The sequence below is a fragment of the Trachypithecus francoisi genome, unplaced genomic scaffold (assembly GCF_009764315.1).
Source record: "Trachypithecus francoisi isolate TF-2019V2 unplaced genomic scaffold, Tfra_2.0 Lachesis_group4, whole genome shotgun sequence".
NCBI lineage: Eukaryota > Metazoa > Chordata > Mammalia > Primates > Cercopithecidae > Trachypithecus > Trachypithecus francoisi.
Window position 1 is genome coordinate 74,780,119 of NW_022681469.1, and position 16,756 is coordinate 74,796,874.

The following is a 16,756-nucleotide window of genomic DNA, read 5'->3' on the forward strand; positions in this document are numbered from 1 at the left end:
TTACAGGTGTAAGCCACCATGCCCAGCTAATTTTTGTATTTCTTTAGTAGCGACGGGGCTTCGTCATGTCGGCCAGGCTGGTCTCAAACTCCTGACCTCAGGTGATCACCTGCCTTGGCCTCCCAAAGTGCTGGGATCACAGGCGTGGGCCACCGCGCCCAGCCTCCATTTAGCTTTAAATGTACCAGAGGCACAAACACACCAATCTTTCATAATTATAAAAAAATGCTAGGGTGGTCTCTCTCCCTTTGGCACTTAAGATATTTGGGGACTCACTGAAAAAACAACAATAACAACAAAACAATCAAGAGGAGATAGTGTACTTTAGTCAATAGTATGATCCAAATTGCAGAAAAATGTAAGAAAACAAGGTAATAGGCTCCAGTGTTAACTAAAAAGGAGAACAAAACTTTCTTGACTCAAGCAAAATACCTGCTCCCTAAAATCTGTTTTGGAAAAATAATTTTATAAATTGGGTTAAACAACCTTAAAATCCCCTAGGAAAACTCTTTGGCTCTTATATTTGTTTAGGCATAAATTGTCCTTGTATTTGGAAATGCTCTGTATTACTAAAATGTAGTAAGTTAACAAGAGCACTTGGTAAAATATCTATGTGACTACTAAACAAATTGCTCTAATATCATCTACTCAAGTTTCCTAATTCCCCTAGTGGGTAAGTAAAATCTGGAATTTTAAATACTCAAAATAAATATTTACTATTTTTCTAGAAATTGCCTCCTTCCTACTCACTCCCTGCCTGAAATAATTAAGAATCAGAAGATAGACATCTTAGGAGAGATGGAAGCTACAAGGTTAATAACGAAGAAGTTCTATCATTTCTATCGTAGAAGTATTCTTTTAGAAATTTTCCTCTTTAAAAAAATAACCATGAAATTAGTAGTAGTAGGGATTCATTTATCTTTTTTCTCTCTTTAGGTTACTCATTTTTATAACAAAGTTTGATCCTTCATCAATCTCCTGAATGCTTACAAAGTAGCACCAACACATCAATATATTGAACAGTCTTGTTGAAACATGTTAGCATTTAATTAAAACAAGTAATCAAAATTGTAGGGAAAATTCTGATAAACATTATCTTGTAATTAAAATCTGATGAACAATTTCATTATACTTGCCTCAAATCTTTGAAAGGTTGTCAAACGAAAATCTCCTTAAATTCACGAAAGCAGTAATAGAGAAGATAATTTCTGAATGAAAACATCCAATACATTTCTGTATGTGCCTGAACTTTTTAAGAGACTTACTTAACAGTTTCCCTACCACAATGCCACTATTCATACTCAGAATTCCACACCCAACTTACATTTTTAAAACTTCTCTTGCTTTTCCAAAGGAGCTACAAAGGCATTAATGGTTGCCTGGCAATTAGAACTAGGAATCAACCACTAATTAGAAGACAATCATGAATAAGTTATCTACTCAGTATAGAGATGAATGAAATAATTGGCTGTGGAAAATTTTTAGGGACACTTGAAAGAAATAAAGAAAGCAAGTCTTAGGGAAATAGAATAGTCCAAGGAGAATTGTCTGCCATCTTGTTGTCACTGGTTATGTTATAACAGCTTTTTAAAGCGGCTTTAAAACCAGGCCAGCCATTTCTCATTTATCCCCCTGAAGCCTCAGTGATTTGTCACAATGGTTTCCTTTTGTAAGAGTCAGTTTCAAGCTGCTCACTTACTGAGACAAATCCTAGATGCATCCAAGCTAAGAATCTTTCATACCAAGGGGAAGAATAGAGAGCTTCAGTGAAGGAAGGGGTTTTATTCAGTCTTCCTTAATTAGACAGGACCTCCATGGATGCTTTTGCTCTAAGATCATTTACCCTGTGTTTATTATTCTGATGCCAATCTATGTAATAATCTAAGCCATTATTCTGAGGTTTTAAGTCTGATTAAGGAATGACACAAGTGTTTTGCCTTATTTGGTGAAGCTAAAGCTTCATAAATTATATAGTTATGCCATAATTATCTTTTAATCTGTAGATTCATTCATAAACATCAATTTATTATTCTTAGCACTCACCTGTAGTCTGCTGTTGGGGAATCTGAGTCTGATGTGGCAAGTTCCTAGAAATGATGAACATTTTTGAGTAAAACTGTTTGTTTACACACTTGTAAATAGAGAGCAGACATACTAGAATGAAAAACTTTATGGGTAACTGACCCCAGTCATGTAATCCAGCACAATTCCCCTCCCCTTTCATGAGCTTACAGATGAGGAAACTGAGGTCTGAGGAAAATAAAAATTAACAATATTTGATAACATGCATGAAATTTTCACTACAGGCTATACTCTAAAGTACCTCACAACAACCCTAAGAGGTAGGTGTTAATGTTTTTCCCATTTTATGGGTGAAGAAATAGCCTTGGAGATCCGAGGCTACATAGCTAGGACATGTAGCTAAGATGTGAACACAGTGGCTTGTGCTCTTAACCTATACACTTTCAGATCCAGGCCTAGAAGATATACACATGCTCACATATTTTCATGGAACAACATATATAACCACCTTCATTCACTATCCCAAACATCTGTGCTTTTTATCTTCATGTCAGGCATGCATCCAGATGCATTGGCAGAATGCAGAAGTCATCCTTGTTCCTTCCCTCTCCTTCAGTCTCCACATCCAACCACTCAGGGACTTCTGACATTTCTTTTTGTCTCATTTGGATCTGCCCCATTCTTCCCCATCTCCATTGCTAACTTGGTTGAAGCCATCATCATTTCTCACTTGGATCCTTGTAAGGGGGTTGACTTGTTTCCTCATTTACATTCTTGTCCCCTTATAATCCACTCTGCACATTGCTGTCAGAATGCTCTTCTAAGACAGGGGTCCCAACCCCTGGGCCATGGAACTGGGCTGCACAGCAGGAGGTGAGTGGCAGGTGAGCCAGCGAAGTCTCATCTGTATTTACAGCTGCTCCCCATCACTCACATTACCACCTGGGCTCTGCCTCCTGTCAGATCAGCGGCAGTAGTAGACTGTCATAGGAGCATGAACCCTATTGTGAACTGTGTATGTGAGGGATCTAGGTTGTGCACTCCTTATGAGAATCTAATGCCTGATGTTCTGTCACTGTTCCCCATTACCCCCTGATGGTACTGTCTAGTTGCAGGAAAACAAGCTCAGGACTCCCACTGATTCTACATTATGGTGAGTTATGTAATATTTCATTATATATTACAATGTAATAATAATAGAAATAAAGTGCATAATAAATGCAATGCACTTGGATCACCCCAAACCATCCCCCACACCTGGTCTGACATGAAACCAGTTCTTGGTGCCAAAAGTTGGGGACCAGTGTTCTAAGACACAAATCTGTTATGTCATTTAAATAACACACATTTAAGTATTTCCTTGTATCTATCTGCAGATTAAATTTCAGATTTCTTAATGTGGCCTGGAAAGCCACAATATATCTCGCTCCTACATGGAGTGCCCCATATCTGCTTGAAGCCGACAACCAACCACCATGGCTACTACCATGTCCTGTACCCAATCAGCTCTCATTTGTCCTTGCAAACTCAATTCAGAACTTGTTACAGCATACAAGTATTACTCTTGTAATTTAAAAATTCCCATAAGAAATGTTATTAAAATTTTTAACATTATTTTTAATTTAAAAAATCTCAAGAACCACCTCCCTATGCATCCTTACTCTCTAAGCAACCCACAATTAGGTTACCATTTAGCATGCTTTCATTCACATGCTGATTGTCATTGTATTCTCTGTACATAATATTTAATTGCCCTAAAGTATTTTAACAGTAAGAACCATCATATTTTGTTTAGTATCCTCAGCAGTAAACATTATAAAGTATACACATTTATTAACTTACAGATTTAGTTTCACATTTTGATATTAAAATTAGTTTATGAAAATGTACAATTTAGGTTCTGTATAGAAGAAACTCTAGGATTCAGTCCTTTGTAATAAAGTTTGATCCATGCTGAGGATTTTCAAAGTTTTTTGTTTTCTCTTTAGCACTGGGATTTCTCTTAATTGAAACCCTAAGCAGAACTGTGATGTACAAAAGAGATAAATGTGAGGTTGCCTGGGTTGAAACAAGGGAGTTAGGAATCCTGTCCGCTTTGTTTTCTTTGTCCCTCATGCTGGCCCCTGCAGCAATTCTAAGAAATCTGTAAGAAACAGTTTGAAAACCATTGATATTATTTCAGCCAGGCAAATACTATGTTCCAAATACAAAAATATAAAGTGGAAAACAGTTCATGCTAGTTAAATACTGTTTAAACTCTTAATTTAATCTACAGTTAACACCTTTGAGCGATTTTTTTTCAATGTTTCAGTTCCACTTTAAAGATATTACTAAGGAAATAATAAACTAACACAATTTGAGGAAGTTACTTAATAATTCATCCCAATGATTATATTCTTTTTTATTGTTACTTATCAGCCTTATCCTTGTGTAGGCTAAAGGAGTATTTCTTTTTTAGCTTGTTTGTTCTTTCAGAATTTCACACAATGTATTTATATTGATTTTGGTCACAAAAGTAAAAAGATCAATTTATAAACTACGAAGAGGGAATAAGTTCTACATTTAAAGATGGCAAGGCAAACATCTTTACTACAGAAGTCAAAATGCAATTAGATGGGTATCTGGCACAGGGTGGGAGGATGTGTTTTACTTTATCTACTCAGGTATAACTGATCTGGGTCTATTCTACACTCAAAACAAATACAGTGCACCCTCTACACACAGGCACACACCACACTTCCTCATTCCTTACCATCTGTAGCTCTACCTAGCCTGTTAGCAGATTGAATCAACACATTTTGACAAAATACAAAAATCAAACAGGATAAAGAAAGTATAGAATGTAGGTGTTCTAACATAGGTAGTGGTTAGTAAACAAAGACACATGTTTTCCAAAAGCACTAGATTAAGGACCCTCCAAATTCAAAATCAGCATTTGGATGAGGTCGTTGGATGCCCCCTACTTTTCTTTTTGGCCCTCCCAGCTGGCCTTTCTGTGGAATTTAGCTTGAAAACCACTGATCAAAGTCAACCTATGCCTTGTTGTTTCTTCTCTAGTCTCTGTTTTTTCCTCTTTTGCTACATTGCTAAACTTTCTAAATCACAATGGGCTGGGCTAGGTGAAAAGAGATGGCTGGTTGAGAAAAATGCCACACACAAACTAGCAAGAAATTTGGAGAAGATGCATAAGAAAGCAAACTGTATGTCTTACATTGATTTAGGGACTGAAAAGTATCCATAGTGCGTGTTCTAAGTGGTTGTGTTTGAACAATGCACATGCACTCCTTGCAATTTCAAAGGAAACTTAGATGAGTTATATTAAAAGTGCTTATGTGTGCAAACAGGTGCTCAACTAAAAAAATTCTGAGATTCAACTTCCCCTGATTGGGTACACCTATCTCCTGTTTTGAAGGAGACCCTTGAGTCTCCAAGATGTGTGCACATAGCTCTGTTTTTGTGGCTTCGCAAACTTGTAACTACATGCGAACCTGTAAGTATTAAAGTGTGAATACATCTATGATGGGCATATTTAAAACTGTGTGTTCCATTTAAGAGTTGAAGGGACATACTTCATAACAGCACTGCTTCAGGCATACTGGAAAAATGCCTACAATCCCAACTCTGCTAGTTAAGGTGCAGAAAATGCAGGAAGAAAGTGGCGAATTCTCATCTTTGGTGAGAGCAGGCTGCTAAAGGCAATTATACAGGAGGGGGAGTCGACTTCAAATAGAGGCCCTATAATCCTTCCAAGGAAGGACCTTAATAAAGTCATAAAACAATTTAATGATTATTAGACTAAGTGAAAAGTTATTATGTATAAACTGTATTATGTAGAAATTTAAGAAAACTGTAACTCTCTAAATTATTAGCATTAATTATTTTCTCATTTTGTTTTCATTAATTTCATGCATTTAAATAGAAAATTGTGTAAATCAGTCATTGCACAAACTTCATTCTTTAAGAATGCAAGAGTAATAACTTGCAAATTAATAAATGAGTGATTTGGGGGAGTACACAATTATTTCTTATTTGTACAACCATTTTAAAGTAATTTGACATTCTTGGATACCCTATACAGTAATTCAGTGAGTAAAGTTGATGATTATCAGCTGATTATATTGCTACTTGTTTCAGACTAAAAAGCAAAATGATTTGCATGAAGCCACAGAATCCATGCCAGAGTTGAAAGAAAATTACATTAGTTGTGTGAAATACAAAACATTTCACTTTTCAGTTAGTATGGTGGCATCATTTAACAATAAGAAATAGTTATGTGTTTTTGGAAATCAATGGCTCTGAAATATTCTTGGCTGCTTGATACTTCTCAATAGGATACCATAATCTTAGTCCCCTGAAACATTGTCTTCAACTGATATTAACTTTTATTAAAACTTAATTTTTATTTATGGACTTTTACCATAAAGTTAGTTGTCACTGTGACCAAAAGCAGGACAAATGGAAAAATATTTAAATGATTAGATACTGTCTTAAATTAGAAGACTTAATTCTACTTTTATACTTGTTAATTTTCAAAAGATTAAGTACAACCTATCTCCTGTTTTGAGAGAGACCCAATTATCCTGGATTAGGAATTATGTTTAGAATAATGAATAAGGAAAATTTTTGTGTAGCCAATTAGTATCTTCCCGAAAAATGTGTGGAGTACTGTCCCCAATTATTCATTACCTAAGGGGCCTCATGAAGATGCCTACCACTCCAAAAAAATCAATTGGTATTGATGTTGGCATAAGAAAAGAATAGTGAAGAGGCAAATCTTTCCCCGAAAGACAGCATACCTCACTACAAATTTAATATAATAAGTTATTTTTTAGAAAATCAAATATTTGGGATCCTCCAGTCAATGCCCCTTTCCCCAAGCATAAGACTACAAAATAACATTTTTTTCAATGGATTTTAGCTGTTCCAGGCACTGTTTTCTGATTAGCTCTCATCTCTCATCCTCTCCACACCATTTTCCTCAGGCAGTTTAGGGAGGTGTGGAAGAGTATAGAGGCTGAGAAGTATAAACTCCCAAACAGCTCCAACCTCCTAGACAGTGTGCATGGACTGCTTTTCTTTCAGTTTCACATGGGGAAATTAGGAAAAACTGTTCCCCTTTTAAAACTCCATGTAGAGGAATGTGAATAACAACCTTTCTTACTCACAGGCCTGACCAGAAATACCAGAGCTCTGGATTTTCCAATCCTGAAACTTAAGTCCTTTGATTATTAAGCCAGGAATTCTCAACCTTTGTTGAGAAGCTATCTGCAGGAGCTCTACCATAACACACACGCCCACCAGACTCCAAATTCGCATACTCAGAGCCCCAGAATGTGTACTATAAACGCTCTATGGTGATCCTGACACAACGTGGTTTGGGAACAAGGCTAGACTCTCTCTTGATATTCCTTTGATGACCTAAAATTTTATTACTTGGAATTAAATTTTTTTCATTTAAATATTTACAAAAGGCAATCATCGAGGTACACCAGTCAAATGTGTAATAGATTTTTGATGTGAAGTCTTTGGTTACAAACATAACCCCAATCACAACAATGATTCTTTGGCAAAGTCAATTTACTTTTAAGAGTTACTTTACAGGGCCGGGCGCGGTGGCTCAAGCCTGTAATCCCAGCACTGAGACAGGCGAATCACGAGGTCAGGAGATCGAGACCATCCTGGCTAACACAGTGAAACCCCGTCTCTACTAAAATACAAAAAAAAAAAACTAGCCGGGCGAGGTGGCGGACGCCTGTAGTCCCAGCTACTCGGGAGGCTGAGGCAAGAGAATGGCGTGAACCTGGGAGGCGGAGCTTACAGTGAGCTGAGATCCGGCCACTGCACTCCAGCCTGGGCGACAGAGCGAGACTCCATCTCAAAAAAAAAAAAAAAAAAAAAAAAAAAAGTTACTTTACAATGTGATTTCCAGAAATAAATTGTAATAAATAAGACGAATGTCTATAGGGGAAAAATTATTCCTGCTATTAATGGCAACACTTATTCACTAGGCTACAAAGATAACTAAGTACAGATGCAGAAAAACTTACTATATGAGGGCATGAGGGACATACTACACAATACCTGGCTATAGCTCCTCATGACTGTCGAGGTCATGGGATGCAAGAAAGGTCTAAGAAAATGCCCAGAACTGAGGAGACTAAGGAGACACAGTGAATATTGTGTCCTAGATGGATCCTAGAACAGAGAAAGGACATTAGTGGAAAAACTGATGACATCTGAAAAAAGTCTGAAGTCTAGGTAACAGTAACATATGATACTGGGTTCCTCATTGTGACAAATGTACCATGGTACTATAAGATGTTAACAATGGGAGAAACTGACTGAGGAGTATCTGGGAACTCTATTATCTTTGTAACTTTCCTGTACCTCTACAATCATTCCAAAATAAAAAGTTTATTAAAGAATAAATACATTAGCCAAGATCAAATTAAATTGACCTTACATTTCTAGACTATGTGATAGTTTTAACAGCCTATTTATATTGTCTCTGTAATTTGAAAAGCAAAAGAAACACAGTACAAAATGAAACACCTCATTTCTGGGCATGTGCTACGTCTCCAGGTTCTGCTCCAGCTTCCCTTTCCACTGCCTCTTTGTTCATTTTGCTTATAACCTGAATCAGAGATCCCTCTGAGGTCAATGACCGACATTATCTATCCCTGCCTAGATATCAGGATAGGTAAATAATCTAATCTTAGTTCTGACCTAATTTAACTTTGTCTCTTATCAGTGTCTCAAATTTATCATCTGCAAATGATTAAACATTTTTTCTTACTGGCTAATTTATGGTGCCAGTCTGGAGCTCTGTGAAACATTCTACTAAAAAGAAAATATTACTATGTAATTGATAATGGTGGCAGCCATTCATTACATAACGTTGTGAATTCTCTATACTTCTGATGTAAATTGACTCGTTTAAAGGAACAAACTAGTTTTATGCAGTTTTGAAAGAAAGCTTTGAATATTCTTGAGTCTTGCTTAGAAGCCAATATAAACCTTTAGCCATAACCATGTGTGAATATTTCTGGTATCAATCTGAAGAATAAACACAGAATCCTTTGGCTAGCTAAATTGTTTATGAATGATAAATTCAGTATACTTAGTATGAATGTGAAGATGAAATGCATGCCCTTTTAGAAAGGGTAAATTAATAAGTACAAGGCAGCATTATCCAAGCATACACCTGGTTATTGAGTACTGTAATGCCTCCCCAAATATAATATCACATTTTAATCTTGAGAATTCAGTTCAATCCAAATGACCAAAATATTTGTGTGTGTCTACTCAGTGCTGAAGTAAAACTTTTAAAACATGGCTGTTTTTCTGGTAAAAAGTAAAAGTTGAATTTGCATAAAGGACAGCTATGATGAACCCCATACAATAAATTCCCTATTATCTGGCATGGTTGGAAAATGAGGTTAATCACATATTCTGGTTTATAGGGAGTTACCATAGAGACTGTGCACATATGATCCATTTCTAAGAATAAAAGAAAGATAATATACACTCAACACTGAAACGACACCGAATGTAATTTAATTTTCCTCTGATGAGTCAGATGCACTTGATGATCCTGCAGTGCCTCAGAATAATCATTGTGAACATCATCAATTATCTATGTACCCTATTTATATAGAAGTGCTAGTTAATGGAGCTTTTCCATTAGCAGAAATCTGACTAATGTGAAGGTTTTCTGGACTTAAAAATACGTATGTGTTTAAATTGTTGCAAGTTCAATATAATAGCCTATTGCATTTGCAAATAGAGAGATCTGATCAACATAATGACAGTCTTGATGGGGTTATGGAAGGACCAGAAAGATGCATTTGGTGTAAACTAGATAGAAAATTTTATTTTGCTTGTATATTAGTAGCAACATTGCAAAATTCTAACCACCGGGAATCAAAATACTTTTTAAGGAGCTATTCTTATTTTCAATATATATGGTTAGAAAGGGTTATCTTAAAATGACAGCAACCTTTTTCCTCTCTTGAATTTCACTATCAATAGAGTTTTACTGATTTACAAACATATTCAAGTTCTCCTACTCGTTATAACTAGTTTTCTACTCTAAAATTCTACAGCATTGTTACATTATCAATAGAGGCATTTCTCAAACTGTGTTCTTTGAAGATTTACCTATTCTGACCTTTTCCTATGGATTCACAAAGTATATCAACACACCAAGGGACTGAAGACTGTTGTAGCTTAAAAAATGAAATAAAACCTTTACATTACAGTACTCAATAACCAGGTATATGCTTGGATAATGCTGCCTTGTACTTATTAATTAACCCTTCTTAAAAGGGCATGCATTTCATCTTCACATTCATACTAAGTATATTGAATTTATCATTCATAAACAATTTGGTTAGCTACAGGATTTCATGTTTCATGTTAGAATTTTGCAATGTTGCTACTGCTTTTTTCCAAGTGTATTTGACCATTCCATTTTTGAAGGATATCTGTCAACATTTCACTGGCATGCTAGGGTAAACAATATCAGAAATAATAACCTTAAAGAATAAGTACAAATTCTTTTCATTTTGAAAATGAAAGACAAAACCATTTCATAATTTTCATCTAAAAACGGGATAAGAGGTGGTTAAATTCTGAATTATTACAATATTCTTGAAATTTTACCAATTTTTCTCATGAGTATCTAATCCTGGTAAACTGGATTTGATGATGACCCATAATAGGTGGGCTACTGACCACCAGAGAGCACAGAAATCCATGTGTTCCCATATGAAGAGAGTACAACTAAATTTGGTAGACCTTAATATTTCTATCCCTGATGTATTAATGTTTCCAAAATTCAAAATTGTAAACATATGCAGTTTCACCCATTTCTTAAATTACCCACTATCCATTACTTACTCTCTCTCACACACATGCACATAAACAGGCACCTTAGTCTGTATGACCCTAAGTGATGTTAGAGAACTTTAGAAAAATATTCACAATACTTTTGGGTTTCTAAAGTATTCTGGATAAACTTATCTAGTCTGTCTATACTACTCATATTATTATTTAATCTTCAAATTACCACATGCATTCTACCTGGTTACAAAATAAGCACACAATGGGAAAAATGTACCCAGCAGAGTTCCCAGGTAAATGTGTTCACTTTAGTATTATATCCTAAGGGGTTTGTATGTGTCTGTGTGTGTGTGAGAGAGAAAGAGAGAGACTGAGAGAGTAAGAGAGATTTTTCTGTATAGCCATTCCATCTATAAAAGTAAAGTGAAAAAAAGGAGGACCTCAAAAGCCAACTTTGTGACTTCTAGTGCTTGGGGCAATTGAATTTAACTCATTTTAACATATGGTTAAAAAGAAAAAAAGGCCAGGCACGGTGGCTCACACCTGTAATCATAGTACTTTGGAGGCCAAGGTGGGCGGATCACCTGGGTCAGGATTTCAAGACCAGCCTGGCCAACATGGTGAAACCCTGTCTCTACTAAAAATACAAAAACTAGCTGGGCATGGTGGCAGGTGCCTATAATTCCAGCTACTTGGGAGACTGAGGCAGGAGAATCACTTGAACCTGGGAGGCGGATGTTGCAGTGAGCCGACATCGTGCCATTGCACTCCAGCCTGGGCAACAGGAGCAAAACTCCGTCTTAAAAAAAAAGGAAAAAGAAAAAAAAAGGGACATGTTCTTATAAATAACAGTTTTACCTACCATTCCCTTACATAAAAATGTGGCCACAGGGTACATTGTATCAGCAATATAGGATGCAGCATAATGCTGCATTACAGCATTATATAGCATGGTCTCCCAAATGCAACTGTACAATTTCCTCACCCCTCACTCTTACCTACTGCTTACAAAGTCCTTCCAGGGTTTCTAACCCTGATCCCTAGAGCACTAGACAAGGTTTGCACTAATAAAATAGGTGTTTATAGCCCAGATTGGAACTGCTTGCTCTGACATACAAGCAGATCATAAGAAACAACCCAAACACCCTTAATTCTGAGGCAAAAATTTAGATTACAAAGGTCTACGGTAATAATATTTTAATAGGTTTAAACCAAATAATTCTAACATCTCTAAAAATAATCAGTTTGAAATGCTTAGGATATGGTTCTTTTTTAATAATTAACTCATCTTTGAGCAAACATGTAATGTTGAGTTTAGTATCAGTGTCAATTTCTTAAATATTAAGGTATATGTAGTCTTGTTTGGATTAGTGGGGATAAAAAAGCACATTTCCTAAAAGTAACTGTATTGTATATGTCACGACAGTAGGGGTGGGATTTACATAATTAATATCCTTTTGGTATTTTCTCTTCCAGTTATAAACAAACAAACACAACACAACAACAGAAAGCTCTGTTCTTTACAGACATTAGTAAAAATATACATGTATATTAATAATTATGGCTCTAAGTGGACACTTACTGCTGCGTTTGCATCAATGGCATGTTTGTGCTATCATAGTTGTCTGTGTGTAAAGGAGGTATGATTTCCCCAGTCACAGGGTGGAACACAGGAAGCGTTGACAGGGGCCATGCTATCTCTCTATTCTTGGACATGTCTCGAAGCTCCTTGGTAGATTTTTGAATAGCACTGTGATGAACCAGTTGGATGCTAGGTCAAAAAGAAATAAAACAACGTATATTTAAAATCATATATTAACCTGACGGGTCATCAATTTGAAAAAGTTAGGAAGTATTTCTATCTTTAAAAATAACAAGACATTATTGCACTTTGGGCATTCAATAAACTATTTCAGAAAGTCATACATCTCACATACTTTTAATGTAACAAAACTAAAAATTATAAACTGATTTTAAAATATGTGTTTTATTAAACTAAGCTATGAAGAATGTATTAATATTACTGTCCTAAGTAACAAACTAGTTTTCTATTTATTTTCTATGATTAAGATAAAACTTCCATAGCTTTTATATTTTTGCTTCTGGTGGGGCATTTATAAATACTCACAGAAGTTTCATTTTATGGTAGGTTATTACTGTAGATTCTGGCAAACTTGTATGAAAGGTCTTTTCATCTGTTCTCTGGTTTATAGAAATGCAGATTGGAAACCACATAATATAAATGGTAAGTTAATATTCTGAATCTGAAATATTTTAGGTTTAATTTTTATCTGTTTTATCTATTTTATTAGTTTTCAGTTTATTAGTTTTCAAAAAAACTAAAGTTTTCCTTCCTCTAAAGCAGCAGTCCTTTACACTACCGTGTAAATGTCTTATTTCCTAGTGGCAAAGATCAAGTGCAGATTTTACCAAACCTAAAACTGGTTGAAAACCAGGTATGCACGTATGGGTTCTAAGGTTAGTGACAGAAAAGTGTGAGGCATCTAGTTTATTAGTTTTCAAACCCTTTCTAGTTTTAGTTTCTACCCCTCCTTAATATCTCTATTTAGAAAGCAGCTTTCACATTTATGAAATAAACTATGAAAGATGATGAATGAAAAAAAGCTTGACACACATGTATGGAGCATGATGGGCAACTGAGAGGTGGGAAAAAATGATGAAGAAAATAACAGGAAAGAAGACACTTACTCTGGTGTTTGCATGTTTCTCTTTTCCCTAGAAACAAAACAAAATTTATGAATTAAATAATAGCATTGATATTTGGAACATTAAGACTATATGCTCATGGGATCTTGCATGATGTGGAAATGCTGACATTGTTACTATTAAATGCAACCAGGCAGCATTTGCCACCAGGTTTATGACATTACTTGGATGAGTACACATACAGCGATGGAATACTGATGAGAAACACACAGAAAAATGAAAAAAAAATGGAGATTAAGAATCAAGGCCTTGATTGAAATAAATTCTATGACATAATGAAATCAAGCTACATGTAAAAATGAAAGAATTTGTTACTTGCTGCTTTATTAAATTTTTATCCTTTCCTTTGTTGCCCTGACTTCCAGATAATCTTGGGAGATTACCTTAATTGACATAGATGTCCTGAAAGTACTTCATGAAGTGAAGAGTTGTTACTCAAATTATACCTTATTTTCGTTAAGTTACTCCTTTGTTGGGTTTTAAATATATATTTTATACATTTAGATTGTGTTACCCTGTTTGGCAGCAGAATGATTTCAAGAGTTTTGACCATCACTTCTGGTCAAACTAACACAATTAATTTTTTTAAGTGCAATTACCATGTCAGTGGATTCTGCAGTCTCTGCTCATACAAGATGGCTTGTATAACCAAAATATCTAGCCTCAATTATTCTTGGGACTGTTTTGCCAGTGTGAATTTACATCTAGCCTTAATAATTTTCAAATAAAGTAATTATATCCCCTAACTTGATTTACTAGACTCAAAACTATTTTAATTCATTTTAAAGGAATAAAGTATTGCAGTTTGGACACAATTTCAATTCATTTACAAAGTGTTTTATGAACTAAAATGAAATTTCACTTTTAACGGAAACTTCTATGTTGTTATCTTAGCAGGATCTCTAATTTTCTTATTAGTTGTAAAGTACTCACACGCCTTCCCGTCGGCAGCACATGATATAAGCAAGTATTAGAAAAAGGACCAGTGCTACTGCCGAGGGCACAGCCAGTGTAATTAGGAAATCCGTGTAATAGTCTCTGCTTTTCAAAGAATCAGAAGGGGGTTTGTATTCCCCACCATCAGGCAAAATCCCCTCTCCACGAATCACTTCCTGATAGGTGGACACTTGCTTTGTTTTATCAACCTGATACAAAAGAAGACAATTACACAGCAAATTAATCATTGCAAACATTATGAGATTTTAAGATCTGGATACACTAAAACATTCTTTGACAAATTGTCTAAAAAGCCATCTTTTCCAATTACTTTATCACCTTGAATTTGCAAGTATTTATTGGAGGTAGGGAATGTAATGAATGAAAGTAATAAAGACTTTACTTTGGTCTACTTTCTATGTTCTTCCTAAAACACATATACATATATATTTACATGTGTACATATTGAACATGTGTGTGCCTATGCGTGTAGTTGTTCTTTTTCAGTTTCCTTCCTCTAAAGCAGCAGTCCTTTACACTACCGTGTAAATGTCTTATTTCCTAGTGGCAAAGATCAAGTGCAGATTTTACCAAACCTAAAACTGGCTGAAAACCAGGTATGCACGTATGGGTTCTAAGGTTAGCGACAGAGAAAAGTGTGAGGCAGGCAGGGGCGGGGGGGAAAGAGGGACAATTTCCAAATGTGTTGTCCTTGATCTTTCTGCCTTCCAGCTGACAGAAGTAACTTTTATGGAAGATAGTCTAGGGAATATGGAACCTATCCCAGTCTTACTTAATTCTATCCCAGTATCAAAAAAAAAAAAAAAAAAAACTACAACAGTTGCACTATGTTAATTTACCTCCACATTAATTGTGCTGCTTTCACTGAGTTGCATTTAATTATGCTAAGGTTTTTATTGAAGGACACTAAAAATGTAGCCATGTGAAATTTGCTACTACATTTGCTACTAAAATAAAATGCTGGGGAGAATTAGTTGTAGCATTATTCAGTATCTTCTCCCAAAATGTAAATGACGAGTTGATGGGTGCTGCGAAGTTAATGGGTGCAGCACACCAACATGGCACATGTATACATATGTAACAAACCTGCACGTTGTTATACTTAAATATACTTAAAGTATAATAATAAAAAACAAAACAAAACAAAACAAATTTTTGTTAATAATATAGTGTTAGTGAAAACTTGTTTTCTGCCAAGGAATTGATGTGCCTCCTTTTTAAGAATGAGAACTAAATATGAATTTCATTTTTTTTGTCCTGCACATTAGGCGGCTTGTTGTCCAACACAGCCTTATGCTTATTTTTGGGGGGTGAAATTTAGGTCCTGATTTTCCACTTCTTTTATATTTTATTTATTATGTTTATTGTATGACTCTTGTTTAACCTTCTGAAATCTTTTGTGGCAAGCAAGATATGGCATAAAAATAAATACACGTAAAATAAAAATTCCCAACCTTTCCACTTATAAAGCCTTAACAGATAAAACAAAAATCTTCAAGGTATATATTATTTTTTAACTTTTAGATATGTGGTAATAGTCTTAAACATAAACTCATTTTCCAGAACAACCACAAGTAAAATGGCATTGTTAGGGTCTGCTGTCCACTGATGATGCTGGGAGAGGAATCTAAGTTATGGTTGCAGCTGCTCAGTCTCCTGTACCCTTGTATCATTAGCACCATGATTGAAATATTGAGCACATTTGCCTATAACAATGATTTTACTTGATTTAGGAAGGCAAAGAAGGCCATTTTTCTAAAGGCCACGAGACAAGAGGCATGAGAAGAAGAGTTCAAGGCAAAAGGCCACAAGGAGTGCTAAGTGTTGCAGTGTGAGTAATATGTTTTCCAGGATGCAGCTGGCTCTCTAAGACATGAAGTGATAGTTGCGTTTATGTGTCAGTAACTTTGTTCAAATGTCAGCTTTAAACTTAGATCTAATTCATTCACTACCAATCATAAAGAGTTGAAAGAAGTTAAATCTAAAAGGTCACTAAAGAATTAAAACATCAGTTGGATACATTAATATGAAAAGTAAAAAGAAAAAACAAAGAATCAAAACAACCCTCCTACCTTTCAGATAACAGGATCAAAATATTATATACAGACATATAATATAAAATATACAAACATATATAAAATATTACACATCTTACATATATTTGAAACCTTACATTTTCCTAAATCTGTTAACATGCAAACTCAAA

General features: G+C 35.2%; 2 protein-coding genes across 16 annotated transcripts in view; one reads left to right on the forward strand and one right to left on the reverse strand.

Moving 5' to 3' along the window:
• CASD1 (CAS1 domain containing 1) overlaps window positions 1-1,114 on the forward strand; it is an 82,482-nt gene extending 81,368 nt beyond the window's left edge. The window contains exons 19-20 of one of the 3 annotated variants that reach the window (XR_004433326.1): window positions 729-812; window positions 937-1,112. The gene's annotated coding sequence lies outside the window, so the exon portion shown is untranslated. Of the gene's footprint in view, window positions 1-728 lie in introns of all 3 variants that reach the window. The other 2 variants (XR_004433325.1, XR_004433327.1) reach the window with 2 other exon arrangements.
• Window positions 1-16,756, reverse strand: part of SGCE (sarcoglycan epsilon) — a 72,931-nt gene that overhangs the window by 1,387 nt on the left and 54,788 nt on the right. For 3 of the 13 annotated variants that reach the window (XM_033194961.1, XM_033194957.1, XM_033194966.1), the window contains 5 exons: window positions 14,527-14,738; window positions 13,576-13,602; window positions 12,449-12,637; window positions 2,044-2,087; window positions 1,137-1,171 (listed from right to left, as the gene is read on the reverse strand). In XM_033194961.1, the coding sequence (XP_033050852.1) occupies window positions 1,137-1,171; window positions 2,044-2,087; window positions 12,449-12,637; window positions 13,576-13,602; window positions 14,527-14,738 (507 nt within the window). Of the gene's footprint in view, window positions 1-1,136; window positions 1,172-2,043; window positions 2,088-12,444; window positions 12,638-13,575; window positions 13,603-14,526; window positions 14,739-16,756 lie in introns of those variants that run through there. The other 10 variants (XM_033194962.1, XM_033194958.1, XM_033194967.1 and 7 more) reach the window with 4 other exon arrangements.